Genomic DNA, 23,114 nt, shown 5'->3' with positions numbered 1-23,114 from the left:
CGCCGGGAGCGTCGTGAACTCTCTCGCGTTCCGTAATCGGAGGCTTCTGCCCCTAACAAAGATGGCGGCCTACCCTGTCCTACTCCGCCCCTCGGCGCTATCAAATACCAGACCATCTTTCACTTTCGGGTCACTGTTGATGGGAGATGGCGCCGATTCCGAAGACGGTGGGGCGGATAAAGCTAGGTAAGCAGGTGAGACAAGACGGGAAGGGGGTCCAGGAGGGGAGGGACAACCCCACTTGGGTCTACCTGTTTTCAGTAGGGTCTTGTGCTTCACGCGGTGGATGGAGGGCTCCGGCCCGTCCATCCCGAGCCCCTTGACGCGCCGCCGCCTTCCTTTACTATAGACTGCCCTCTGCGGCCTGGCTGCCCGCTGGGGGTCGCTGCTGTCCCCAAACTCTGCCAGGAGTTCGGTCCTGAAGACTACGGCGCTGAGGTAAAAGGACTCCTAGCTTTCCCTCGCCCTGTTTATCTCGGTTACGCCTCTTTCCAGCCAGCTGTGCTGAGCCCCGCCACCGCCGGGCGCCACACTGGGCTCCGAGGGCTCCGTAGAGGCATAGCCTCGGGCTCGGGCTTGGATGAGCGCGTGGCAAATGGAGGGTGATGGAAGTGGGCAGGATTGGGCGGACGAGGGTCTCTGAGTTGAGAATTGGGGAGTGGGTAGGAGTTCCTTAGAGTAAGATACTATGAACAGAGGGAAGAATGTGAGCAAAGACGCCAAGGCAGGGAAAAGTTTACAGAACTTCACTGAAGTGAGACTTGAGTAGTTTGGTTGGAACTGTAAGAAATGAAGGCAGCAAGTGGCTTGAAATGCTTTGTCTGACACAAGGGCTTGGATGTCCTAAAGTAGGTGATGGGGTTATTGAGGGAGGGACAGGATCAGATTTGGGAGCACTTGAGAAGCTGTATTTCCAGCTGCTTCCTGGTTATCTCCAAAACCTCAAACTCAGCAAGTCCATTGGTTAATTCATCATCTTTGCAAGTTGGTTGCTTTTCCTCTAACGGTAGTTTTGGCTGATAACACAAACTGATATCCAGTTGCTTAATGCAGATATCTAAGAATCATTGTATATAATCCTTCCTTTCCTTTACCTCACATAGTCATTCACTAAAATCCATTTCAGAAATGTCTCTTGGCCCAAGCCCATCATTTCCATTCCTGATCCTGCTGCCACTTATTGGCAGCCTTAGTTCAAGAATTCATTCTTTCTGGTCTGAATAGTCATAGGGGCTTGCTAACTGAACATTCCACTCCTAGAATCATTTCCTTCCCCAGTGCTGTTTCACTTGAGTGCTTCACTCTCCAGATCAGGCCCACTGCCATCACTGACAAGACAAAGTCCAAACTCACTGGGTCCACAGGGTTCTTCAGACCCAGCTCCTGGCTGCATCTCTAATAGAATAGTCTCCTCATCAATCTCTCTGCCTTTGCTCATTCAACACACTTCCTGAGCACCACCAATGTACCAGGCACAGTTTTAGGCACTGGAAGACAGCAGTAACCAAACACAAAAATCCTTTTAGTCGTTGAATTAGTGGAGGCAGCTGGTCAACAAATAAACAATGTGGTATGCCAAATGTGAAAGAGGCAAAGAAAAGTAAAACAAGAAGGATAGGGAGTGCTGAGTGAAGTTGAGTTTCTCTTTTTTAAAAGGAGTAGTCAGAAAGGGCCTCCTGGGGAAGGTTTAAGCAGGGATCTGAAGGGGTGAGCCATTCACTGGGGAAAGAGCATTCCAGGGAGAGGAAGTAACAAGGACAAAAGCCCTGAGATGGGAGCACACTCGGTGTGTTGTAGGAACTTTAGAGGAGACCACTGACCAGTGCAGCTAGGGGTAGGACCAGAGGGTAGGAGATGGTTCATGGAGGACTGAAGAGCCAGATTGTGTTCGGCCATGTGGTGAATTAAGAGAGTAGCATAGACTATGCTCTGGGGAGAGGTAGAAGGTCAAGGAAATCCTTTTTTTTTGGTTTGTTTTTCGAGATGGCTAGACTGGGCCAGTTAGGAAGTTGAATTAAACGCACCAGGAAATTGAATTTGAGAATAAGACTTGATGAAAGCACACAGCAGTGTCAATGAAGATGCTGTTGAGTCAGGACTATCTCCTGAAGGATACCCTGGCTCTAAAACTGTTTAGGAAGTTGACTACAGGGGCGCCTGGGTGGCTCAGTTGGTTGGGCCTCTGCCTTTGGCTCAGGTCATGATCCTGGAGTCCAGGGATTAAGCCCCACATTGGGCTCCCCGTNCACAAATAAATAAATAAAATCTGAAAGAAAGAAAGAAAGAAAGAAAGAAAGAAAGAAAGAAAGAAAAAAAGAAAGAAAGAAAGATGACTACACCTCAGTGATCTGAAGTCCTTCCTATGCATTAGTTGAGCACTCTGGAGTTTCATGTGGTTTCTAAGTTTCTCAGTCAGTGGGCCACCACCTAGTCGGATGTGTGCCCTGTTTAGGCCTGAATAGGCCACACAAGGACAAGATGACTCCTGTCCTCCTCCAAAGCTGACACTAACTAAGGAAATGATTCTCGTAAGAACCACAGAGTGTAACGGGCGAAGCCTTAAAGAGTCTTATCTCATTTTGTGAATGATGAAGACAAGGTTCAGAGAGGTTAAATGACTTGTCTAAAATCAAAGAGCCAGGCAGTGGCAAAGCCAGAACTAAGATGCAAGCAGCAAAGTGTTCTTTCCGGCTCCATGCTTCTTGCCAGTTGAGAGAGCGATAAAAAACAGTGAATAATAAGATTCTAAATTGTGGGGGCGCCTGGGTGGCACAGCGGTTAAGCGTCTGCCTTCGGCTCAGGGCGTGATCCCGGCGTTATGGGATCGAGCCCCACATCAGGCTCCTCCACTGTGAGCCTGCTTCTTCCTCTCCCACTCCCCCTGCTTGTGTTCCCTCCCTTACTGGCTGTCTCTATCTCTGTTAAATAAATAAATAAAATCTTCAAAAAAAAAAAGATTCTAAATTGTGTAACCCAGGCTATGTGAGTACAGCTTGGTTGAGTGAGGGCAGAGATCATTGGAGATGAAGAGGTTTGAGGGAAGATGGAATTTGAACTGGACCTTGGAGGTGAGACAAGGTGTGGTGAGAAGCTCCGAGCCAGGAGGGGTTCGAGCACAGTTGGAGGGAAGATCCCAACACTGGAAGAAACCTGGTAGCGGAGGGATGACAGCAGCGAAGCAGGAGCGAATTACAGAGGAAGATGAGGAGGGTAAGCCAGGGAGCTCTTTGGAAGGCTCCAAATCACAGGCTGAGGAGCTAGACTCAGTCCTGCCTGCGGCCCTGGCAGCAGGGGATTACTGGAAGTTTCTGAGTAGGGAAGGAACGGCTGAGAGCTTGGTTTGGGGGAAACCAGATGACATGCAGCGCAGAGGCCGGCCAGGAACTGCCGCACCCATTTAGGCATGAGGTAGCCCGAGTTCTATAGGATTGCTCATATTCAAGGGTAGGCCGGGGGCACAGCCGGAAGAGCAGGTAAGAGGGCTCTTTTTGGGCCTCAGTGTAGCTGACCTAGTGGCAGGGCAAGGGGAGGAGATCTTGTATGGTGAAGGGTGGGCTGAAGGCCACACAGAAGCCTTGGGAAGCAGGAGAGTAGTGAAGGAGGTGACATGCCAGGAAAACCAGCGCAGCATGGCTTCAGGCACTGAGTGGGCAGAGGTCAGCCAGTAACGTTCTCCAGGCTGGTTGGCTGGTTTATGGTCAGCGTGGTGGAGGGGTCAACCCAGCCAAGCCCCTCGTTCTCTCCTAGAGCTCCCCTCAACACCAGCCTCCCCTCCCCTCCCCCTCCCAGGACATAGTGGATTTTCTTCGACGGCTTGTGGAGAGTGACCCCCAGGGCCTGCACCAGATCCATGTGGACGGGAGCAGCGGGCGGCTACAGCTGCAGCACCATGGTGGGGCGTGCAGGGGCCGGGCCCAGGGATCGAGGCTGGTACCCTGGGGAGGGCTGGCCCTCAGATGCTCCTCTCTCTCATATAGTTTTTTCTTTCCCTTCTCCCTGTCCCTCCTGACAGATTACCTCCTGGACCATTTCTGTGACGAGGAGAAAACTCCTGAACAGAGTGACATGGCCAAGGGGGTTAAGGGACTGGGCACCTACTGTGGTCTCCGAAAGTCCTTCCTCTATCCTCCCCAAAGGTCTGAGCCCCGCCCTAGTCCCTCTGCCTCCGCCCCTGGTGGCTCAGACAGCCTACTTCAGGTGGCCATGCCCCAGAAGCTCCTGCTGACTGAAGAGGTGAGACTGTCAGCAAGGGGCTTCACCCCTCCCAGGGCTCTTCCAACTGCCATATTCCCTCCTCTCTCTGCCCCCTAATCTGGACTTTTCAGGGTCCTTCCATCCTGCTGGCCTCCCCTTGGCTTTCTTGTTCTCTCTCTCTCTCTTTTCCTGTCACCTGCCTTTCCTTCTCCAGGAAGCCAACCACCTGGCTGAGGAGCTGGTGGCTGAAGAGGAGCGCATGAAACAGAAAGCAGAGAAGAAACGACTCAAGAAGAAGGTAGCTGGAGGGCAGGAGGAGTGGGAACCCAGAGGGATTTGGGAGAGGGAAAGAGGGATACTTTGTGAGGACAGGAAAGAACTCAAGGTGGCCCATAGTGGATCCTCTTGCAAGAGGGGGCCAGGGGCTCAGAGCCTGGAGGTGAGGGTCTCGTGGAAGCCATATGGTGTGGTGGTTCTGGAGTCACACTACACCTGGGTTGGAATCTGCCTCTTTCTTACTGGGAGACCTCTGCCTGGTGACTCTCCTGTCTGCTTTTTCACCTGTAACATAAGGATAACAACAAAACCTGCCTCATGGAGTTGCAGGGATTAAACGAGAGCGTATGCAAAGCTCTTAACCCAGTACACGACCTGTAGTGTCTATTGTACACGTAAAGAATTGGCTTCAGGATACAAAGTGTGTGTGTGTGTGTGTGTGTATTTACATACATTGTTCAAAATATATCATCAGCATCATCATCATTATTGTTGCAGCGTCAAAAGGATCGCAAGCGACAGGAGCGCTTGGAGCAGGAGTGTGGGGAGCCCAAGGTGAGTGTCTCCAGGCAGGTACAAAGAACACTAGGTGCCAGGAGGGTAGGAGCTGAGAAGGCAGGCAGCTCAAGGTGATCCCCATCTGCCTTCCCTCCAGGTCAAGACCACCCCAGATGGGGATGGGAGCCCCCCATCCAGCCCCGGGAACCCTCCTCAGGGACAGTGTGGTGAGGAAGAGGTGAGAGTCCCCTTCCTTCCCTTCCTGGTCTCAGCCCACCCCACCCCTGCCTCCTCTTTCCCCTACTCCAGGACATACTTCATCCCCACCCCCTCCTAACTTTCCTTTCTGCTCACAGGACTCACTGGATCTGTCTAGCACTTTCGTGTCTCTGGCTTTGCGCAAGGTTGGGGATTGGCCTCCCAGTGCCCGCAGAGAGAAGGGACTGAGCCAGGAGCCTCGAGGCAAAAGCCGGAGCCCCCAAGAGAAGATGGGCCAGGAGGAAGGGAGCTCTCCAATAGAAGAGAGCCCCAGGCAGAGTCCTAAGGCAGAGGTGAGGTGACCAGTAGAAGGAGTTCTCTGGCTCTAGGATTAAGAGACTTGGGGTCAGGCTCCATCACTGACACTCTGACCCTAGGGTAGTTTCTTCTGCAGGAAGGTAGGGCTAATAACCGTCTTGCAGAACTGTCATAAGAATTACATAAGTTGGGTGATGCTGACTGCCATATTCGTTGTTTGAACAAAGGAGAAGGATCTGGGGAGGCTGAGGCCTGAGTCCTGCTTGACTTTGCTCCCCATCCCTAGGCATCTCCGGGACTGCTGGCAGCTGCCTTACAGCAGAGCCAGGAGCTGGCAAGTGAGACTCTCTCTCTCCCTCCCTCCTCACCCCGCCCTCCCTGGGATAGCCCCATCTGAACCCTTCCACCTCTCCTCCCCAGCTTTGGGTACCAGCTTTGCCCAGAATGGTTTCTACCACAAAGCTGTGGTTCTCTTCACTCAGGCTTTGAAGCTCAACCCCCGGGATCATCGGTGAGTGGGGGCTTGGCCACTGTGCTGGGAGGTCAGAGCAAGGCAAAGTGTTGAGGATCCAGACTTTTGGCCACTTTGTCTTCGTCAGGTTATTTGGAAACCGCTCTTTCTGCCATGAGCGGCTGGGTCAGCCCATGTGGGCCCTGGCCGATGCCCAGGTGGCCCTTACCCTGCGACCTGGTTGGCCCCGGGGCCTCTTCCGCCTGGGCAAGGCCCTGATGGGACTGCAGGTAAGGGGTCTGGGGTTGGAAGCGTAGGTGGAGTTCAGGTGGCGTGGGGTAGGGATTGGGTCTATACTGACATTTTCTGGTAAAGCTCCTAGTACCACAGTGTCACAGTGTTAGTGGTACTGGTCGCTGAGGCCAGTTTGAGGAAGAGGCAGTTTTAATTTCCTTCACCCCCTTGATATCTAAACTCTCCTCTTTCTAATCCCTCTGGGACTGAAGCGTTTTGAGGAGGCAGCTGCTGTGTTCCAGGAGACCCTGAGAGGCGGCTCGCAGCCTGACGCAGCCCGGGAGCTCCACTCTTGCCTTCTGCACCTCGCTCTGGTACGGGAACCGGGCCCACTGGCGCGCCGCCGAGAGGGGGCAGCAGGAGAACGGGCTGGGATCTCCACAGCGGGCGCTGCTCCCTTCTGCCTCCGCTGGTAGTGGGGGCAGGGATGGGTGGGATGAGGGGCATGGGCTGTGCTGCTGAAAAGGAGTAGCAGGTGCCCCCTCTCTCCCTTCTCAGCAGGGTCAGCGAGGAGGAATCCGGGCGCCACATCTGTCAACTGGGTTCCCGCAGCCATTCTCCCTTGCTGGGCCTGGCACCTCAAGCCTCCTGTCTGTCAGCCCCCTTCCAAGCACTGCTGTGAGAGCCGCTGGCCTTCTGTCTCCACCCCTGCATTATCCCCCATGTCACCTGAGCCACTCCAACTCGCCCCTCCCCCAGACTCGCAGTAGAAGACCCCACCCTCTCCATCTCCAGGGCGCCTCAAAGGGCTCTGGTATCCTGGAACTTCAGCCCCAGCGTCTACCTCAGGCCAGATGATGGAGGACCTGTCCCTCATAGGACAAGGCCATGTGTGCATCCCCCAGTTGCCTGCATATCTTGAGACCTTGTAGTCGAAAACCATAATTAAAGATAGCCCTGGTGGCCATTCCTCTTGCTACAGAGACGTGATGACAGAAAGGAGCCCCATGTCCACTGAAACAACCTTTCTTGGATTCTGAAGCTGATGGCTTTCTCTGGGGACAGTAAGGAAAAATAAAATCCACCAAGGCTAAGGAGGGAACTGTACAGAAGTTCAGGTTTTCAGACTATAACAGGCCCAGAAGGGAGCATGTGGGGCTTGCTCTGCTTCTTGGCCTTGGGGGACTCATTCACCAGCCAGAGCTCTATGCTCCGGAACAGGGTCAGGTGATGAATGAGGCCTGAGTCCCACCCTTCACCTTGATAGATGCTCATGTCTTCCTGAGCCCAGCTCTCACCGTGTTTCTTCTAGCTGCAGCCCCTCATGCCTTGTTTCCTGTCATTTGGTACATATTCTGTCCTCTCCTTTGCCCAATTGTCTCACCTCTCCAACTGCTAGAGGATTCGCCCGGGTTTGCATTTGGGAAGTCCCTTACCAGCTCCTGCCTGGAGCTGTCGGGGCTCACACATCTCCACATTCCCCACTGCCGGCCCTCCTGCTGATGGGACCTCAGCAGGCACCCGGGCTGCTGCTCCTGTGGCTGTGCTCTGTCTCCACTGAGCACTGGGCATTGTAGTGAGCGATTCCCCATGTCAGTTTACTCAGTATTTCTACCAGGGGTCACTGCCCCCGAAGAAGGCTGTCATTCCCTCCTTCCCACGTAAGAATCATGATCTTACGGTTTCTTCTCTAAGATCCTGGCAGCTGCCCCTGGCTGCTTCCTCCCTAACCCTGCCCTGGACGCTTAGCTCATTGAAATGTGGGTGTGCAGGGAACTCTTGGGTCTCCCAGAATGCCTTGCCCCAAGGAACCATTCATCAGGATAAATGATTCTTGCTGCCTGATGGTCTTGCTCAACACCATTCACACCTGTATAGGAGATGTTGAAAAACCTTTATAGAGGGCTTTCCCAAATTCTTTTTGTTTATGGAGCAGGCTCGTTAAATACTGTATAGCAGAATGAAGTCTGCCATCACAAGTTGGGTCACCTTGGGCAGTTCTCTCAACATCTGTGCCTCAGGTCCCTCATCTGTAAAATGGGGGCAATCCCTACCTCACAGGACTGTTGTGAGGACTGGAAGTCAAAGTGTGAGAAAATACCTACTAAGTGCCTGGTACATAATGGGTGCTAAATAAACTGGTTTTTATCTGCAACAGTCCTATATATTCATGATTCCCCCACAGTGGAAAGAGAGAAGTATGAGCGAACTGTTGCTTATTTCACAAAATAAAGAGTTCCTGGGGCTGTGGCTCTCCAAGTGCAGTCCCTGGACCAGCAGCAACCTGAGAACTCGCTGCAAATGGACAGCCCTTCTAAATCAGGCAAAACAACAGTGGGGCCCAGCAGCTCGCTTTTCATTAAGCCCTCTGGTTGATCCTAATGCCCACCCACTTGTTCTAGGCCCTGCTAGAGGCTGTATCATCTGGAGGCCATTTTGGTGGGAGAGGCTTGAGTTTTCATAGTCACCCAAAGCCTGATTATGAGAGGTGGAAGCACTGGACAGGAATTTAGGAGGCCTCAAGTGGAGGGAGATTATAGCTCCGAGCCAATTAAACTTGACTCAATCATACCTTCCTAACAAGAATTACTTGTTCTGGAAGTTCTTTGCTCAAGCCTAGTTGGGGAGAGGTGGTTGTGTTTGTTTGAGGGGTGATTATATTATGGTGACTCCATAGGAAGACCGTTCATGTGGCCTTGTTCTAGGCAGCAGGGAGGTACTTCTCTGGGGACTCCACTAGGCTTCCTCAAAGAATGGGCATCCACCACCACTCTGTGGTATCTTTGCTTTCGGGCTGAGCTGGCTCCTTGCTTTTCAAGCCTCTCAAAGAAATGTCCCCTCCCCAGTATCCCTTGACCTATCCTGGACTTGAATCTTCTCTGAGAGCCACAGGACTCCGGACACCTTTTGCCCCATGCTCACACTGCTAACTGGTAGGGTTCCAACCCAGCAGCTGGAGTTCTGAGTCCCTAGGGTTGGAAAGCACGGTGACCAATCATTCTGGTTTTCCTGGGACGGAGGGACTTCCTGGAGTGTGGGACTTTCCGTTCTGAAGCTGGGAAAGTCCTGGGCAAACAGGAATGAGTCAGTCACTCCAAAGGTTCCACAGAGGCAGCCTTAAGAAGGGGATGAAGGGAAGAAGGAGGGGCCCTGAACCAGAACCAGGGTGTGTGTGTGTTGTCTATGTGTATTAAAAGGGCAACACAGATGCAAAGAATACTTTTTGTACATAATGGCTGACAAATTCTTAGCTCTACACCAGTAGTCATTATTTCTGTCCATGACGCCAATTCCTCTTCCAGTTGCCCAGGTTTGTGAGGTTGTCATTGATGGATGCAATCCTTGGTCACTGGTGGATGCAATCTTTGGGATAATCATACAGATTCTCTTTCGTTACAGCCTCCCCCCACCCCAAGTCTGGCCCTGAATTCCCTCGGCTCTTACCTTCTGCAGTGGCCAGAGATACACTCCTTGCTCAGGCCTCTGTCACCTCCCAGTCCACCCTACACTTGCAGCCAGATGAGCCTGCTCGAACACTGCTGCCATGCCTCTCCTCTCTAACACCTCCACGGACCATGCTCCACAGTACGATGCCTAAATTCCTACCTTGGGCCCTTTCTCCTCTGCTTTCTTCGTAAACCGTTTTCTTTTTCCAGTTAGGCCCAGTCACAGTTACAGGGACAGAACCTGTAGTGGCCGAAGCATGAGCCCCTGAGTCAGACAAGCAAGCAGGTTAGTGCCAGCCCCACCACTTACAAGCTTCAGGACATGACCAACTCTTCTTGGGATTCTGTGATTCAGCCTCTTTACACTTAAACTGAAATTAAAGTCTCATTATCTCCTGGGATTACGGTGAAGATTAATCCATGCAAATCACTTGAACAGTGCTCAGTAAGGGGCAGCTATTGTCTAACAGCACCAGGTCCCCTTCTGCCTTCCAGCCTTGTTCACTCTCCCTGAAAGAGCCTCTCCGGGGACCTCCACCTGGAACTGAGGCCCTAGCTGACTCCCCTTGAATCCTGGAAGGGTCACTCTCACAGCATACTTGAGAATGAGATGGTGGCATCTGGGCAGAAGCATGGGTCTGAGGGGGGACGAAGGACTGACATGGAGAGAGGGGGCCCGGAAAGGAGCCTAAGCATGGTCTTCTGAAGATCAGCAGGGATGGCCCTGCATGGTAGTAGGCCTTTTCCCTCCCCATCACACTGCCAGACAGCGAGTAATTACCCGCGGAATGAATTTGCCTCAAATGTCCACCGGTGGGGGTAGGCTGTTGATTCTACCCGCAAGGCCCCAAGCTGCTACTCCAAGCTCCACCTCAGCCAGCCTCCCCATCCTCCTGCCAAGGCCACCATCCTGGTGGGGACATTTCCTGCCTAAGTGCAGGGCAGAGGTCCTGGAAGTAGGGTTGTGCACCTTCTCCTTGGGGGCTCCACTTTGCCTGTGTCTCAGTATAGGGTTCTCTGTGAAGGTAGGAAAAGGATCAGGACCCCATTAACAAGTAACCTCAGGGTGGGAAAAGGGTAAAATCAGGCAGGTCATTGCCACTCTGGGGCCACCTAGAGGTTAGGAGCAAGGTGGGGGGGGGGAATCAAAGGCCTGGTGGAGTCCTCCACCCAAGGCAGTCAGTAGGGGTGGGTCGCCCAAAGCTACCAGAGTCCCATCTACCCCTCAGCTCGAAGTTTCCAGAGCACTGTCTGGGCTGACAAGCACTGGCTGTGAAGTCCAGGAGGATGCATAGGTCCAAATCTTGACCTAGTGATTCTTTCTGTATGAAATGAGCATAATTATATCACCTACCTTATTGAGTTGCTAGGAGGGTTAAAGGAGACATCGCGTTTAAAGCCCTCAGCCAAACGCGGAATCTGCACAATAATCCACAAAATTTGCTCTTACCACTCCGGGGGCCGGGATTGTGGCCTCATGCGACTGAGTCAATTTTATTCTCAACAATTGGGAAAAGTGAGCGTCTGGACTGTGAGCCGGAGGAGGCCGGATCCACACCCTCCCTCCACCCCGGAACCCGGACAGGGCGCGGGGCACGAGGTGAGGAGTCCGGGGCCCCAGAGCCAGGGCGCGCTGGCGGCGGCTTTGCCTTCAGTCGTCCACCTGAATCTCCTCTTCTGACAGGTGGGGCCCGGAGTCAGGCGGGCCGGGGCCGGGGCCTGGGGCACCATCCGGCAGCTCGAGGCGGCACTGGACTTCGGGGGACAGCGCACTCAGCGAGGCCACGTCCGCGCGCATCTCCTCCACGTCGCGCTTGAGCTTGGCGCGCCGGTTCTGGAACCACGTGACAACCTGTGCATTGGCCAAACCGAGCCTCGCCGCCAGCCCGTCGCGCTCGGAAGGCGCCAGGTACTTCTGGAAGACGAAGCGTCGCTCCAGCTCCAGCACCTGCTGCGCGGTGAACGCCGTGCGTGACTTTCGCCGTCTGCGGCCGGCCGGGCCAGGACCCAGAGCACCCCGGGCGCGGCCTGCGGGGATAGGGCGGGGGTCAGTCTCTGGCCTGTGGGAATCGGGCTTCTGCCGGGAGGAGAAGCTGAGGCGGGGCGATGGGGTGGGGGAGAGCTCTAGCCAGGGTCGGGGAGGAAGAGGTGGGAGGAGGGAGACGGGAGCCAGAACCGTGGTCCCTTACCCAACCGGGGTTCAGGCCGAGATGGGAATGGGGACATAAAGTGGAACGGGCCACTAGGGTATGGGAGGCAGCAGGCTTGAGGGCATCTTGCGGAGGTGAGACAGCGGGAGGAGGGCGGGATAGGCCAGAGAAGACCTGGCGCAGGGGCAGGCCATCTGGGGCGGGACCTCCGAGGCCTTTGGGAGCCCCAGGATAAGTGACCTTGTGGGTTGGGGCCGGCACCCGAGGTGAGGCCCGACCATGGTCAAAATAAAGGCAGCTAGCCCGGCATGATGAGTGTTAATAGGACCCGGATCGTGCCCTTCTAAAGACTCATGGGTCATGATGGGCACTCTCGGTTTACCCTTCTTTAATGACACGGCGCCCCCTCCTCGAGCCCAAAAGGGAGGTATGGGGGATCAAAGGGTAAGGAGAGGCGAAGTCCGTAGTCCCCGGACCCTTGCTGCCCCAAAGACTTTCTGCTTCTGTGCCCTCTCCAGAAGACAGCGGCGTGGAGCAGAGCGAGGTCACCCGGGGAGGCCCGAGCCTCGCCCCCCAGCACTTTCTGCACCGCCCTTGCCCTAGCTCACTCGTTTACAGCCTCCCGCTCAGGCCTTTTGTCTCCGTCTCACCAGTCTCTCTCTGTCGCGATTGCCCCGCCTACAGCAAACGGACCCACGGGTCACTCAGTTCTCGACAGACCGGCCCTTCCCCTCGGCGCTGGCGGCCTCCAGGAGCGGCCGCGGAGCCTGGGAACTAACGGAGGGGAGGTGAGGAGCGGGAGATGCACGTCCCAGCACGTGCGCTGAGGGCAGGGGGCAGATTAGGGTGGCGGCCAGGGTGAACGAAGGTTCGAGACCGGGACCTGGAGGAGAGAGATGGGGAGAAGACCGAGTCAAAGTGCGCGACTTCGCCGGCGCTATACCTTCAGAGGACTCTGGAGCGTGCCCGTCAAGTCCGCGGAAAGTTTTACTGGTCAGCTCCTCCAGCGCGCACAGAGGCGACGTGGGACCAGGGCTCGCCTCTGGAAGCTGAGACGTAGAAGGTCCTCGGGGAACCATGCGCGGGCCTAGGATGTCTGCGATGCTGAATAGTGTCCGGGGTGTCCGGGGCTCGGGTCCCGAGTTCATGGCCTGTCGGGCTGTGGCGGTCCCGCCGCCGGCTGCGATCCGCTCCGCAGCTGCCTGGGCCCCAGCGCGCGGCTCCCGATCTGGGCCCCCGCCTCGGACCCGCCCCCCGCGCTGGGCCCGAGCCCCGTGTGCCCCTCCTCCTGCGCCCCCAACCCCCAACTCGGGGCCGCCGTGGGTCTGGAGCTGGTAGATGTCTCGGCAGCGGTATTTCTACAGGATGGGGAGGCTCGGAGAGAAGCCCCAGAACAACCTGCCGCACCGGGGCGCCGAGCTGCTCCGCGCTGCGGGGCGCGGCCCGGTGCACATTCTGGCTGGACCCTTCCTGGATTCTGTGTGCCACTGACTCCCAGATTCTGTGTGCCACTGACTCCCCGCCAACCGCTGCTCTGGCTCATAAACTAGTCGGCAATAAAATTGCTTCCCCTGGCCCCAGCGGATGGGGATTTGCAAAATTGCGAGGAGGGAGGTCAGAGCTGTTCTAGGATCTCTCCTAGGAAGGACCTCAGTCTCCTGACCTAGCCCCCTCGTCCCCGCCCCACCCGCGCGGAACGCTCTTAAAGAGGTCCTGGCGGCTGGAAGTTATTAGTGCGGCGCGAGGGGGCTGGGGGAACTCGAGACTCGGCAGGACCTGGCCTGGGAGAGCGTCTGCAACCGGGACTAATGGGGATGCGATGTGGAAGCAAAGGCAGGTGAGTGGACTCCTCCGGCTCTCGGGACCCAGCCCGTGGCTCTCGGGACCCAGGCCGTCCCACCACGGCTCAGAAGCCCGCGGAAAGTCAAAACGCACGGAGAAGCGGCGGAGAGGTGGGCCTCAGGAGAGAGGACACAGCAAATCCCGAGCCAGCGCTACTGCCTGGGCTGGGTCTTTGCCAAGGAAGACTGGCCTCCACAGACACCCACCAGTCGGTCTGTCTTTGCCTCCTTATTAAGCTCCTGTAGTTCAAACAGGGATTCCCCAGCCTGAGAAGCCCAGAAACCACGGTGCAGGAGCAGCAATGGAAAGAGCCACTGGTCACTCCCCATAGAAAAGTGACTTGAAGGTCACACTTCATGGACCCAACCAGATCCTGGGACAGAAACCCCTGCCAACTCAGGGACAAACTCTGACGTCTGGGTTATTCATTCCTTTTTTTTTTTTTTTTAATATGACAGCACACGCAGGAAGCGCAGGCTTTCCCCTGAGCAGGGGGCCTGACCTGAGGCTCAGTCCCAGGACTCCAGGACCATGACCTGAGCCGAAGGCAGACACTTAACCGCTTAACCAACTGAGCACCCCTCCCCCCCTCCCCCGTGCCCCAGGATATTCATTCCTATTTTGTGTCCGGTCTTTCTCTTTTCTCCCACACCTATTCTAGTCCTGAGCTCACACTTAGGTGAGCACCCTACAGCTCTCCTTTGTAGGAAGAAGGCAGCTCTGGAGGCCCGACAAGGGAAGGGTTTTGTTCATATAAACACCCCAAATAGCTAGGGGATTCACAGCCCAGAGGCAGAGAAGTCCCACTGCTCCTGAGGAGCTCACCATTCCTAAGGAACTTGCCTCCACAGAATTCTAGTTTTTTTCCAACAGTGCCAAGAAGGCCCTCCTGGACTGTCCATTATGTCACCTCTGTGGACCTCTGCACCTCCCACCATTTGTGCAATGATCCTCTGTGCCTGTTCCCTGGGGCAAGTGGAGCCTGCAGCTGAGGTGCCCTAAACAGAGCCTGGGAGATCTAAGGCACCCGGGCCAAAGACTCGTTAACAAGGACAAGAAGACACTTTGATAGTGGGGGTGAGGGAAACTCACATAGCCTGAGGCACTGGCCTGGCCCACCAAACAAAGATGGAGAAACACAGGGTCTTCTTGATAAGACGCCCCCCTCCTCCAGACACACTTGCATAGTACCCTCATGGCAGCCTAAGCAACACACTCAGCCCAGTGGGCCACTGCTGGGGCAGAGAGCAGAGCCAGGCCACAGCAGAAAGCTGAGATGCCTCGGGACCTTGCTAATTGGTTATTAATGGTAGGAGGTGGAGGGGGGCCAAGAGACCCTCCTGGCTGGAGGCCTGTCCTCTGAACCATTATCCGGTGGTTTCACTTAATCTGCATTTAAAGAGGGTCCCAGGAGGCTGCTGGAACTCCCTAGCTCATGTCCCAGGCCTGTCACCAAACAGACACTCATGCGTCCTCTATGTAGCTTTTAGGCTGTCTCTTGCTCCGCTCTCAATTACCAGTGTGTTTGTGGTGAGCACCCTCTCTCCTGAAGGGCCTTTGCCTTCCTCCCCTTCCATCTCTCCAGCCTATCTTCTCCCCCCAGCAACCAGGCTCAAGTAACGGGGTTGGACAAAAGAGTTGGGCGATCCCCATTTGGGGGACAAAAGGAAAGGAGAAAGTAGTAAAGGTAGGAAGCCCCTGACAGCAGAGCCCATTAAGGTCAGCCCAGCGGCCAGGGAAGTGTCCAGACGATGGTGGGGCCACAGTAGGGGACTTCTACCAGCAAAACCTCTGGAACCTGAGCTGGGAAGAAACCAGATCCGCTGATGGGGGTAGGAAGAAGGTGAATGATTAATGAGGGAGATTAAGAGATGAAACCTGGGTTCTGGGCTGGGGGTGGGGAGGAGGTTGTGGCGCTCAGCTGTCTTGTAGGCTTCCCCCACCCATGCCTCCCACCCCAAGGTCCAACCCTTTCTGTGCTGGGCCTCCTTCAGAGTGGTTCATAGATACGCACCTTCCCCCGCGGTGGGCGGTTTTCCTCTCTCAGCATTCTCAAGCAACCCCTCGTGGTCTCCCACCTCCTCGGATTCCCCTCGTTGTCCTTTCAGACATTTGGGGTCCTCTGCTCCTCCCCTTTGTAGAGATGCCCACATTCCAACTTCTACTCCCTCAGGAAGGTGCCTCCACTCCTATTTAAGGATGCTTTCTCACACTTCTGTTCATCACCCCCTTTCAGATTTCCCTTTCCTTGTGGCCCCCACCTTCTCCCTCATTCCCTGACACCGCACCTCTCAACCATCTGGCCCACCTCAGCCTCCCATCTGGGGGGGGTTCCCTGACCCAGGCCCACCCCCAGCCTGATGCCCCTCTTCTTGGCACAGAGATCTGCTCAATAAACAACCTTTAGTCTCCAAATTTCCCTCCCTGTGCATTCCTTTGAATTCTGTGAATGTAAAGGGGCTACTGGGAATCCTCTGGATAACCCCCTGGGGGAGGTAGACGAACAGGGATAGTCACAGAGAGGGGCTTAGCCGCCCCTCCCGATCCTTAGGGAAGTCGTTAGCCAGCGAGAGCGAAGTGGGAGTTAAGGGAGGAAACTTCTGGCAGCCGGGCGAGGGGCGGGGCAGCTGTCCATCTCGCACGCTTCCGAGGTTGTTTTCTCTTTCAGAGAATGAACGGAATGAACCGACTCAGACACTTAACATTTTAGTTTCGTTTCTTCTAGGGCCTCGCTCGGGTCGGTGATCCCGTGGCAGCCCTTTACGCTGGCTCACAAAGAGCTCTGCGTGCCTGCCGCTGTTCTTCGGTGGTTGTGTGTGCGGGGGACACGGGATGCGGCGGGATTCTCAGACCCTCACCCTCGACACACACACACCCGAGACCCACTGGTCCACTACCGGTGAAGTCCCTTTTCCCTCCTATTCTGCCCACCCCTGGTGCTGGGAGAGACTGGTCAGGGTGAGAGGGACCGGTTCTCCCCTGTGCCAAAGGTGGGGGCAAATCTCGGTGCCCCTTCCCCCCAGGTGAGTGTGGACAACGGAAAAGGCTAAATGAGAAAGGGCGACAGGGGCAAAGGCCAGCTCTACCCTGCGGGTGAGGACTGACGCCTCCACCCGGAAGAGCCTCGAGGTCAAGGGCACCACCCTGGAGGGGCCAGCTGCGTATTGGGACAGCCCCGAGGCCGCCTCTTTGAATGCAACCAGCATATTCTGGGCCACACAGCTCAACAGAACCCTGGGCTTGATTCTCCCCCGTGGCGCAGATCCTAACCTGAGGGACCCTGGGGGACAGGGTCTGCGCGGCACAAGCCAGGCAGGGGGACAGTGGACCCATAAACAGAGGAAGAGCAGCGCTCAGCCCTCAGCCCGCAGCTGGCCTGCATCAGCCACCCCGGGAGACGCACCGCAGCTGCCTCTGCCATAGCCGCTGACAGACAAAAAGAAGGTTCTGCTGAGCTGGGGGCCAGGCGAGGCCGCCCACTGCACCCCAGATCCCCACCCCTCCAGCACCTTTGGCTGCTTCTTGGCCTCAAGCCAAGCACCGTTAAAAAGCCTCATCCTGAGGCTTGGTCCCCAGGTCAGCCTTATCTTCTGACTGGGCCTTCTTGATGCCAAGCTGCTGCCAAGCCCCAGTCAGACTACTTCCCAACTCCTGCAGCTGCTTGGGGACCAAAAATTCCTCAGGAGCATTTCTACTCTCCTTCCTCCTCAGCCCACCCCTCTCCCTGGGGGGTCATTCCTTAAAAATGCCCTTTCACCCACAAACCCCTTGAGAACAGCCTCAGTGTGGCATGCTTGAGTGGGCCGTGGAGTCCCAGAGGACATGGGGGGAGCCCTTACATATAATTAATCCCAAACCTCAAGATATACGCCGGTGTAGAGGCAGGCATGAAGGGGTGGGAAAAGCTGGGTTCTGGCAGAGAGAGGGTTTCCTGGAGGAAAGGATACTTGGGCCTTGAAAGAACAGCTGAGTATGGGGTGAGGGATAGGCGTTCCAGGCGTGAGGCCAGGCCGGAGACATGGGAGCTTTGGGAATCATGGAGATTCTGTCAGGCTGATTGTTCTGCAGTGTCCCCACCCTGGTCCTCATTGTCTGCCCATCACACCTGAGGGCTCTTCCTTGCTTTCTGCAGTCTCTCCACATTGTGCTTTTCTCACGGCCTACAAGCTTCATCTGTGTGGAGGGAAGGCCAGGTCTACTATGCATTGGTCACTATGCTCAGGCCCCTCAAACCGTGTCCCCCTCCACCTCCCGCCGCCCCAGTCTCAGGCTCTCAGCCAGTTCATACCATTTTCACTGTACACCTCCCCTAGGTCTCTGCCACCCCATCTCTATCCCTGGAAGCTCTGTGCCTTCAGCCCTCACCAGTTATGCACCATGACCCCTTTGAATTCCCTGGAGTCAAACTTAGGCCAGTAGAAGACTTAGGCTTTAAAGTTGAGTTCTGGCAACATTTCTGGTGCCTGCTTCATCCCACTTGTCCCAGATTCAGCCACGGCCCATTAGCTCCCTTCAAGAACTCGTTGCTTCCTCCTCCATGTGTTATTGTCTCAGTCAGGCAAGTTTCTGACTACCCTTACTGAAAGGCCACAGAAGAGGGAGACTGGCTGAGTTTACTTCCAGAACCCAAGGCTCATGTCTGGGCTCATACAGACAAGGGATGTTTGCTGAATTAATCAAGAGACTTAACAGCCTTGCTGCTTCCCTCTTGTTACCTGAAGCTGTCCTTGCTCTCCTGGACACCAGTTCCCTCTCCTCACTCTGGCTTCACCTAATCCAAGTACCTGAAGGCCTACTGAATCCTATATGGACAACCATGTCTCCAATTCAACACCCTTGTGCTCCCTGCGTCCTACCCACCAACATTTTTTTTTTATTCCTCCTATAGTACAATTCTTCAGAATTTTCTTTAAAATATCGCTCTTCAGTCCTATAGTGGCCACTGTCCAACCCTAGCCCTACCCTCACCACTCTTGAATTACAACACCTCCACTCAAGCCTGTAGCATATGCTACAACATTCAAGTACAGTGAGAACTCCCCTCCAGAAAGCCTTCCCTTCAACAACAACAACAACAACAACAACAAAGGAGCTGGTATGGGTAACCTGGTTCCACTTCGCTCACCTTCTGAGTTTTATATGTGTAGGGTCCTCTACCCCTCTCCTTTGGCAATTCACTGAGGGACCACGAACATAGAGAGGCCCTCCTTCATGATGAAACTCAGAGGATTTCTGAGGGAAGCAGAACACAGAACAAAGCATGAGTGTGTGGAAGGAAGAAAGGAAGAAAACAGATGCTTTTTAAAAGTTTTTATTTCAAAAAATAGAGCCGCAGTTAATTTCACATAAATATCTGGGGAGGGAAAGGGACAGGGATGTGGTGGGGGCTTGGCCCCTACCTCCTCTTCTCTTTCACACTGTATTGTAAAAGCAAAGGGGATGGCTAAGGAGAGAACAAGCAGAAGAAGCAGTCAGTGGGCGCGTTCTTACCCAAAATGCCCCCTCAGCCCATTGCTGCCCTGGGGACTGCCTTGGTCCTGGCTTACCTTGCCGAACCAGCGGGAGAGCCATATCTGCTTCATGGTCATGTGATCTGGGAGAACTTCATTGTCAAAAAGGAGCTGTACCTAGGAGGAAGATGGGGGCACAGCTTTAGGAACTGCTTTCTCATGTAGGTCAAGAACTACCCTGCTCTACTACAGACTCTGTCCCTTCCCTTCAACTCCTTCCTTCCCCAAAACCTACTGTGGGAATACTCACATGCTGGGGATTTAGCATTAAGCGGTGACACAGGACCCTCCGGAGATGACGAACTTCAGCTCTAACAGAACATCTGACATATTTGTTCTGGGGATAGGGATGGAAGGCAAGAGGACAAGGTGTGTGAGGGAAGGGCCACAGGGAGGTGAGTCTCCTTAGAGAGGCCCTCCCCTCAGCCCCTCTCACCTGCAGGATGCTTTTATTCTTGTCTTTGCCAGAACTGGGGGAAACAGACACAAGTTAGGGAGTCCGATTCTTCCCTGTCCCCCACCCAGAGTTATATGGTATACTCTCTTCAGGGGAACAGATACTCCCTCACTGCCTGCCCTCTCACCAAGCCCCTCCCTGGTTCTGAGTCACTGACACTGTTACTTCAGACGGCTCATGACCGGATTCTTACCTCAGCCGTTCCAGGCATAGGCTCAGCTGCTCATCATAGCGATAGTAATGGGCTTTAGAGTGGTCAAAGCTGCTAAAAGGGAGGCCGAGGTTGCTCAGGGCTGGCTCTAAGAAAGAGTAGTGAGGAGAGTGGCACAGATTCCATATTCCTTTTTCTCCAGAAGAGCAAAACTGGGCAAGAGGGGTGTTCTGGGGGCTTTATCTTACCCTCCTGCTGCCAAGGGACATACCTTCCCCACTGGGTTGGGTGACCCGGTCCAAGCCTCGGGACTGGTAGAATTCTCGAATCCGTTTCTCTTCACCTAGAAGGGAGGGGAGTGTGGGAAATAAAGTATTAGCCCTCCCTCATACTTTGTCCCTTTGACTGTCAACCTCTTTACCTATGTGATTCTCACCAAAGCCCTTGTCATCTCAAGTTGCCACCCAGCATCAGTCCTCTAGAGGCCCCTCAAAGTTGGGTTGGTCACTCACTGTCTTGTAAGCCAGGCACTAGCTTGTACACGATGTCCTGCATGACCCGGTCCAGTTTGAGGTTGAGCAGTGGCTGTGTCTCATGGATCTTAATGTTGCACATGGGGCAGTACTTACTGGTTTGGAGGTACTTCACAATACAACTCTTGCAGACTGCAGGAAGAAAAAAGCAGACTCTCAGGCCCTCTGGGAATTGGGTTCATGGGCTGGGTGGGGTGCCTGGGTGGTTGGGGTAGGCAGTGAACAGTCTGGCAACCAGCTTGGTGGGGACTAGGGCCTGGAAGAACCAGCCAGGGTCCAGGGCACTCACAAGTATGAAGACACTCTGTGATGGTAGTAGCATCCACGAAGTAGCCAGCGCACAGGCAGCAGACGATATGCTCATTCAGGTCTTTGATCTTTACTCGGACCTCCTCCTGCGGACCCACTCTCCGTCACCAATCACCCCCTCCAAACCCAAATCATACGCCTTCCCAGCTGGGTAGATGCCTTTCAACAAACCCCACCGCCAAGCCTCGCACCCTGCGCGGTCCGCAGGGCATTACCTCCCGAGAGCTGACACTCCCCCTCCGCCCAGCAGGGGGCTCCGCGCACAGCGGGGGCTCCCTTCCCGTGGACTCGCCCGACCTTCCTTTCCCAAGGGAGACTACACGACGTGGGCGGCACAATGCGCAAGCGTCCTAGCTCTGAGTTTGGCAACCGACCACAATCGCGCAGGCGCATTGGGCACCCTGTCTCTGCGCAGGCGCACTGGGCGCCGGGCCAGCCACCGCCCGTCCTCTAGCCGGCCTCTGTTCGCACCGCTAGCCGACCACAGCAGTAACCCTACCGCCCCTGCACCTCGTTCCGTAGCGGGTCCATCTTGTACACTGACTGGAGCTGGTTCCGAAGCCTCATCGCGATCGCAATCTGGCCCCCCTGAGGAGACGCCATCTTAAAGGCTGATCCCGGCCTGCCACTTCCGGTGCCGCCTGCGGGGCGGGACTTGTCGCCCAGCAACGAGGGCTTAGGTCTTCTCGGATTCGCTGACCCTCTGTAAGGCCCCGCCCATGCCCCTTTCTCCCCGTGTGCTCACCTGAGCCCCACTGGCCCCTCCCCCTCCTCAATCCGTAATAGGGGGGGTGTGTGTGAGGAGTGGGTCCTATCTCATTGACCTCTTGTAGTAATCATCACAATAGACCCTTCCCTACCGCGGGACTAACTTTTGGAGCCTGCAAAAGACTGCCCCCTTCTACTCCAAAGGGCCCAGCGGTCTCCGCCCGCCGCCGCTCAGGGTCGTCGATCTCCTGTGACCGCGACCCCGCTAAAGAAGCCCCTCCCGGGTCCTTTTCCTCGTAATGTCGCCCTCGTCGGCTGACGCGTCCGTGTTACGGAGCTTCGTCCGGATGGCAGGCCTTCTCCCGGCTCCACGGCGGGAGTTTCTTGGGGGCTTTGCGGAGNNNAAAGAGTGGCGGGGAGGGAGGGACCCCCAGGGACTTGGTGTAGTGATCTTATTCGCCCCCCCTCCCATCCTCCCCTGCCGCCGGGGCTTGTGAAGGGGGGGGGCAGACCCTGGTTAATGATGATGATTCAATCATCGGCGCCTGCGGAGGCCTGGGACAGACTAATGCAGAGCAGATGCCGAAGGAGGAGGGGAGGAGGATTGGGACACTACCGCACATAGACACGCCGAAGCAGCCAGCGCCTGCAGTAGCATAGGCCCAGCCCCGTACTTGGGAAGGTCGCAGCAGCTCTAGACCTTGCACACCGCCATCCCTAGATACTTCCAGTGGGATTAGAAACCAAGGATAAGTTTACTGGGGAGTATTAACATCAAGTGCAGTTGGAGATTCAAGGGAGAGATCCCAATGGAGACCACCAAAGGCTTTCTGGAAGAAGTGGGACTTTGTGTGGGTACAATTTAGAGAACGGGGGTGGGGTGCGTGGATAAGAAGTATTGTGGAAATAGAAAAGAAAAGCAAAGTGGAGGGGAATGACCGAAGAGAGGGACAGGAAGAAGGCCAAGGTGTGGATTTGAGAGTAGTGGTAGAAGCAGGGCCTCATGGAGCTGTGACTTGAGCCTAAGGGCACTAGGGAGGTAGTAGACTTTTCTTTTTTCTTTTCTTTTCTTTTCTTTCTTTCTTTCTTTCTTTCTTTCTTTCTTTCTTTTTTTTTTTTTGAAGGGAGGGAGTTACCCTACAAAAGAAACATTTTTGCTCATTTATCTTTGAATAATTGGAGTGGGTAAGCAGCAAGAAGTTATGAGATCAGTGATTTTTAAATCAACCCCTTCTCACTACAGCCACTGCTTACCTCCCTGGTCCAAGATACCATCATCTGTCCTCTGGATGATTGATTGCAGTGGCTTCTAGCCTGCTTTCCTTGCTTCCACGTATCCATATGAATAAAAAAAGGTATAAGGAAAGTTTTTTGAGTTGACGGATGTGCTTATTATCTTGATTGTGGTGACTTTGTGTGTGTACACATACACTTTTATACCTTTTATGTACAGTTTATCGTATGTTAGTTTTGCCCTAAGAAACCTGTTAAAAACAAAAAAATTTAAAATCAGGCATCTTTTCCTCAACCTTCCAATAGCTTTCCTTTTCAGAATAAAAGCCCAAGTCCTTATAATGCTTCAAGACCTTGCATGGTCTTTCCAGCCATACTGGACCACTTACTGTTTGTTCCACAGATAACACCAAGATACACTTGCATTATCAGCAACTTGAAATGCTCAGTTATCCAAATGATTCCTTTCTTCCTCTAGGTCTTTATTTTGTGAGGCCTTCTGTGAACACTTTAGATAAATCATACCCCCATCCTTTCACTTCTCCCCTTTCCTTTCTTTCTTCTTCTTAGCATCTATTATTACTTAGTATATATTGTCTTGTGTTT

At 54.5% G+C, this 23,114-nt stretch overlaps 3 protein-coding genes and 1 long non-coding RNA gene across 18 annotated transcripts; 2 read left to right on the top strand and 2 right to left on the bottom strand.

Moving 5' to 3' along the window:
• The first annotated feature begins 33 nt into the window (after positions 1 to 33).
• Positions 34 to 7,136, top strand: TTC31 (tetratricopeptide repeat domain 31). Of its 11 annotated transcripts, none has more exons than XM_040623298.1 (13): positions 36 to 186; positions 350 to 438; positions 3,790 to 3,892; positions 4,013 to 4,233; positions 4,409 to 4,492; positions 4,969 to 5,025; positions 5,126 to 5,206; positions 5,325 to 5,519; positions 5,771 to 5,822; positions 5,905 to 5,995; positions 6,084 to 6,225; positions 6,442 to 6,543; positions 6,731 to 7,136. In XM_040623298.1, the coding sequence occupies exons 1-13, from the start codon at positions 147 to 149 to the stop codon at positions 7,025 to 7,027; spliced, it is 1,554 nt and encodes a 517-aa protein (XP_040479232.1). In that variant the 5' UTR covers positions 36 to 146; the 3' UTR covers positions 7,028 to 7,136. The 11 variants fall into 11 exon arrangements, with proteins under 11 accessions (XP_040479227.1, XP_040479223.1, XP_040479226.1 ...); XM_040623290.1 differs by having other exon boundaries at positions 37 to 186; positions 6,728 to 7,136; XM_040623295.1 differs by having other exon boundaries at positions 55 to 194; positions 6,728 to 7,136.
• Positions 7,137 to 10,698: 3,562 nt separating this feature from the next.
• On the bottom strand, positions 10,699 to 12,967 carry LBX2 (ladybird homeobox 2). 2 transcript variants are annotated; one of them, XR_005832873.1, is made up of 3 exons: positions 12,709 to 12,820; positions 12,416 to 12,539; positions 11,514 to 11,643 (listed from the first exon to the last, which is right to left on the bottom strand). XR_005832873.1 is itself a non-coding variant. In XM_008700030.2 (2 exons), the coding sequence occupies exons 1-2, from the start codon at positions 12,911 to 12,913 to the stop codon at positions 11,267 to 11,269; spliced, it is 582 nt and encodes a 193-aa protein (XP_008698252.1). In that variant the 5' UTR covers positions 12,914 to 12,967; the 3' UTR covers positions 10,699 to 11,266. The 2 variants fall into 2 exon arrangements, 1 of the variants encoding a protein (XP_008698252.1); XM_008700030.2 differs by lacking the exon at positions 12,416 to 12,539 and having other exon boundaries at positions 10,699 to 11,643; positions 12,709 to 12,967.
• A 3,024-nt stretch (positions 12,968 to 15,991) lies between these two features.
• PCGF1 (polycomb group ring finger 1) lies at positions 15,992 to 21,269 on the bottom strand. 4 transcript variants are annotated; one of them, XM_008700026.2, is made up of 10 exons: positions 21,078 to 21,269; positions 20,548 to 20,653; positions 20,238 to 20,390; positions 19,997 to 20,068; positions 19,768 to 19,873; positions 19,554 to 19,587; positions 19,368 to 19,454; positions 19,154 to 19,234; positions 18,733 to 18,839; positions 15,992 to 17,802 (listed from the first exon to the last, which is right to left on the bottom strand). In XM_008700026.2, the coding sequence occupies exons 1-10, from the start codon at positions 21,168 to 21,170 to the stop codon at positions 17,466 to 17,468; spliced, it is 1,176 nt and encodes a 391-aa protein (XP_008698248.1). In that variant the 5' UTR covers positions 21,171 to 21,269; the 3' UTR covers positions 15,992 to 17,465. The 4 variants fall into 4 exon arrangements, with proteins under 4 accessions (XP_008698248.1, XP_008698249.1, XP_008698250.1 ...); XM_008700027.2 differs by lacking the exon at positions 21,078 to 21,269 and adding an exon at positions 20,783 to 21,071; XM_008700028.2 differs by having other exon boundaries at positions 17,643 to 17,780; positions 21,078 to 21,251.
• Positions 21,140 to 22,641, top strand: LOC121101016. Its single transcript, XR_005832874.1, has 2 exons — positions 21,140 to 21,272; positions 21,480 to 22,641. It is a non-coding gene; the product is annotated as an uncharacterized LOC121101016 (long non-coding RNA).
• Positions 22,642 to 23,114: the final 473 nt, after the last annotated feature.

Source organism: Ursus maritimus, unplaced genomic scaffold, assembly GCF_017311325.1.
Source record: "Ursus maritimus isolate PB19 unplaced genomic scaffold, ASM1731132v1 scaffold_6, whole genome shotgun sequence".
Classification (NCBI taxonomy): Eukaryota; Metazoa; Chordata; class Mammalia; order Carnivora; family Ursidae; genus Ursus; species Ursus maritimus.
This window is presented reverse-complemented; position numbering and strand designations above follow the sequence as displayed.

Coding starts and splice junctions, on each gene's coding strand:
- TTC31 (XM_040623287.1), top strand. CDS start 147: ATGGCGCCGATTCCGAAGACGGTGGGGCGGATAAAGCTAG. Junction 187..349: donor GGTGGGGCGGATAAAGCTAG/GTAAGCAGGTGA, acceptor CCTTTACTATAG/ACTGCCCTCTGCGGCCTGGC. Junction 5,207..5,324: donor GACAGTGTGGTGAGGAAGAG/GTGAGAGTCCCC, acceptor TTCTGCTCACAG/GACTCACTGGATCTGTCTAG.
- LBX2 (XM_008700030.2), bottom strand. CDS start 12,913: ATGAACTCGGGACCCGAGCCCCGGACACCCCGGACACTATTCAGCATC. Junction 11,644..12,708: donor CGCTCCAGAGTCCTCTGAAG/GTATAGCGCCGG, acceptor CTATCCCCGCAG/GCCGCGCCCGGGGTGCTCTG.
- PCGF1 (XM_008700026.2), bottom strand. CDS start 21,170: ATGGCGTCTCCTCAGGGGGGCCAGATTGCGATCGCGATGAGGCTTCGG. Junction 20,654..21,077: donor TGGACCCGCTACGGAACGAG/GTGCAGGGGCGG, acceptor GTGGGTCCGCAG/GAGGAGGTCCGAGTAAAGAT. Junction 19,874..19,996: donor CACCCAACCCAGTGGGGAAG/GTATGTCCCTTG, acceptor ACTCTTTCTTAG/AGCCAGCCCTGAGCAACCTC.